General features: G+C 37.2%; 1 protein-coding gene across 1 annotated transcript in view; it reads left to right on the forward strand.

Moving 5' to 3' along the window:
- The first annotated feature begins 2798 nt into the window (after positions 1-2798).
- The window catches only part of LOC105312073 (transcription factor Adf-1-like), a 2152-nt gene continuing 1256 nt past the window's right edge, over positions 2799-3694 (forward strand). Inside the window, exons 1-3 of the mRNA XM_011404429.2 lie at positions 2799-3128; positions 3184-3365; positions 3552-3671. Coding sequence (XP_011402731.2) covers positions 3003-3128; positions 3184-3365; positions 3552-3671 — 428 coding nt within the window. The 5' untranslated portion in view covers positions 2799-3002. The remainder of the gene's footprint in view (positions 3129-3183; positions 3366-3551; positions 3672-3694) is intronic.

A 3694-nucleotide genomic window follows, 5' to 3' on the forward strand; every position in this document is an offset into this window, starting at 1 on the left:
CCGCAAAATGAAACTGAAGCTGGAAAATTCAACATATTTGGACCACTTTCTAATTTTAGCAGAGATGATTGGGTATTATAAGAATGACGGAAGTTTTCCAGCAGTGACTGCTGGACTAACAGTAGATGGAGGAGGTCTTGTCCATGTTAATGATATGACTTATCTTATGTTTTGCGCATATGAGAAAATACAGCAGTATCTCAAAATTGACAGAGCCATGATACAAGAAAACAATAGAAATTTCTATTGATTCACTAACCTCCAGCACTGATGCTCACTATCTCTGTGAAACTTGATTCTGGTAATACACCCTCATGTTGATTCATCATTTCCAACCAGCTTTTGGGAGACATGGTCGGCCTCTTCGACACTGTTTGTGGATTTACTTTTGCCAAATCGTTGCATGAAGATTATAAAGCAGTCTCTGCAAAACCATTGCAGAAGTCAGAAGGACTAAGAAAAGCATTGAATGTTGCCCTATAGACACAGCTTTTTATTGTGTGTACAAGAAATTATTGTAAAATATCAAAGAAAGGAAAGAATGACGGAGTGTGCTAGGCAATTATTAGGTAACCAAACACGCCCAGCTCTCTCTCCTGAAAGCATACATCAGCACCAACTGTCAAGAAAAGACCTTGATAAAGTTCAAAAAGAAATACAATTATCTCCGACCAGAATATGCTGTACATGTGAGCATCTGTGCTACCCAAAAGGTGTATGATTGGTTAATGTGAGTAAAGTACATGGTGCATTACAACAGCATTATCATGCATGTATTAATGATACACAATTATCAGCCTTATTGCCTAATGAAGAAGTAAATGTAGGTTCATGTTGGTAGTCGATCTATTGCTTTTATAAAGAAAGGGAAAATCCCTTTACATGCAAGAATAAATGTGCATGTACATGAAATCTAACCAGAACTATCCCCTGTGAACACAATGGAACAGAGACTAATTTCAAGAGTTCAAGCCTTTATGAAGCTAATATTGTTGCCTTTGAGTCATAAAGCATTGGATGGCCAGACCATTAATTTTTTAGCAAATGTGTCTAAAGTAATTTATTCTTTGCCTAGGCTACTAAATAGTGATGGAGTAGTGTTAGTTACGCCACCTGAGAGCACAAGCTGTACTGTCTCTGTTCTAACTAGTAATGAAACAGCCAGTACTAGAAGTGGGCCTGAGAATGCTACAGCTAGTACCAGTACAAGCAGTGCTTGTGCTAACATTTAACAATCAAGCATGTCTACTAGTACTAGAAACCTATTTGTAGTGAGGAAGCTATTTGTTGTTGATGCACTAAGGTGGTTAAAACATAATAATACTTTATATACCGATGTGAATATTGATAAATCTGATATAGGTAGCAGTGACTGTTCTGAATGTAGTAATGAACCTCAGCAAAGTTCTAGCATTGAGCCTCCCCAATTTGGATGTTCAGTAGTCAGAACAGATAATACATTACCAAATTTAGAAGCCATTGACTTCAACAGAAATGGATCATATGGTAATGAAGTGCATCAGCTTCCTCGAGTAAGTGGCCAGCTAATGGATCTATATGAAGATAAAAGGGCGGAAGAAATGACATTTCCATGTCTATTTCCAAATTGAGTCAATGGTTTCATACAGCAAGAGACCCACCAATAACATTTACCGATCAATCATGTTTACTTAATGCTAATAATCACTGGTCTAGTAATATTCCATATTTTACTATGGTCAGCAAATTTACTTTAAAAGATGAGATTACATTATTCTATGTCAATTGCAATGCAAATAAGATCATCATCATCATTGGGTATCACGGGCGTATCACTGCTGGTGAGTTATTAAATGGAGATTTAAGTGTAAACCCGGAGCTTTTAGAAAATTCATATGCATTTATGCGAAATATACGTGGTTCCTCAGCATACTGGAAGAAAGCGAAGCTTGAATGTTTGTCATGTTCAGAAAGCTGGGTCCACCTACTTTCTTTATCACATTAAGTGCAGACGATGTGAATTGGTTTGCTTTAATGTGTGCAAAATGAGATGGAAAGAGCTGTCTACCTCAGAGCATAGAAGGTTACTAAGTAGTTACCCAGTGATAGTAGCACATCATTTTTCTCATCGCTTTAAAGCTTTTATGAATAATATATTAAAAGGTGCTAGTAAGCCTATAGGTGAAATTAAGACTACTTTTGGAGAGTTGAGTTGCAACAAAGAGGCTCACCTCATATACATAGTCTATGGTGGGTAGATGTACCAGATATTATGACAGTAGAAGGTAGAAGGAACGCTCAGGGCTTCATTGATATATATGTTAGTTGTCACGTACCAAAAGATGGCGAAGTTGATGATTTCAAAGATTTAGTATCGCGATCACAAAAGCATAATCATACACAAATGTGTAGAAAGAATGGACATAATGGTTGATTACCCAAAGAGGCCAAGTGACATAACTCGTCTCAAAGGAAATGCTGCAATCGAAACAAAGCTTGTTTCTACACACTGAAACATGAAGTAGGTGCTGAGATGATAAATCTATACAATCCTGACCTGCTGAAAGCAGGGAGAGCTAACACGGACATTCAAGTAGTAGGAAATGTCTATGGAGCAGCAAAATATGTATGCCATTACATGTGTGAAAACGAGCCTCAACAGATTAAACAACAAATAGCAAGAAAGCTAGATAAATTGCCCGTAAATTTTAACCAGAGAAAAAATCTATTTAAAATAGGAAACTTTTTAATAAGTCACACGATCCTCGGTGCTCAAGAGGCAGTATTTTGAAATACTGGCTTAAGCTGGATTTACAATATGACATTACCCTATTGTTTTGTCCAACAGAGCGTTTTGAGCGTCGAACGTCATTTTGTAAACATATATCGTCAATGCAGGCGTAGCTCAACGTTCGCAACGCTGGAATTGAGCAAAATTCAATTCCAGCGTCAACGTTTGAGCGTCTAACCAATCAGATTTACCTGGCCACGTGCTTTTTTAATAATTACATCATTTCCAGAGGATGGAAAACATGGAGGAAAGGCTAGTAGAAGCTGTTAAGGAGTATCCGTGCTTATGGCAAATACAATCTCGTTCCTATAAAGATCTAAGAGCGAAAGAGAACGCCTGGAAGGCTGTTGCCTTAAAGGTGAGTGTTGTAGTGAACTACAACAAGAACACATGAATTTATTTCTGTATAATAGGTTGGGGAGGGCTTCACTGAGGAAGATTGTTGTAAAAAATGGAAATTACTGCGTGATAAGTTCGTCAGAGAGTTAAAAGAAGTTAAAAAAAGAAAGACTGGTGAGGCAGGGCCTGTTTATGTTTCGTGTTGGCCATTATTTGGACCCATGACTTTTATTACAGACACAGTGAAGCACCGAGCGTAAGCAGCAACATTTTTTATGGTAATATGTTTATCCACTAAATGGGAACAAGCCACTTGTGATTGGGTCAAGACAAAACTAAGCTTTGCTCTTCAGTTTGTGCCCGATTTGAGCATAAGGCGGGATTCCCACTAATAATTGCTATGATGATGGTTATGACATGTACAATTATTTTGATCATTTAGATCATCTAGTAATTTTATTACTGAAAGCAATGCTCAATCACATAATATAACTGTTGAAGAAGAAGATATAGTGCTTACATCTGATAAAGATATTGAATCTTCAATTGGGGATGATACCAGGTGAGTATTACTATCAAATTCAT

Source organism: Amphimedon queenslandica, unplaced genomic scaffold (genome assembly GCF_000090795.2).
Source record: "Amphimedon queenslandica unplaced genomic scaffold, v1.1 AMPQUscaffold_13476, whole genome shotgun sequence".
NCBI classification, from domain to species: domain Eukaryota; kingdom Metazoa; phylum Porifera; class Demospongiae; order Haplosclerida; family Niphatidae; genus Amphimedon; species Amphimedon queenslandica.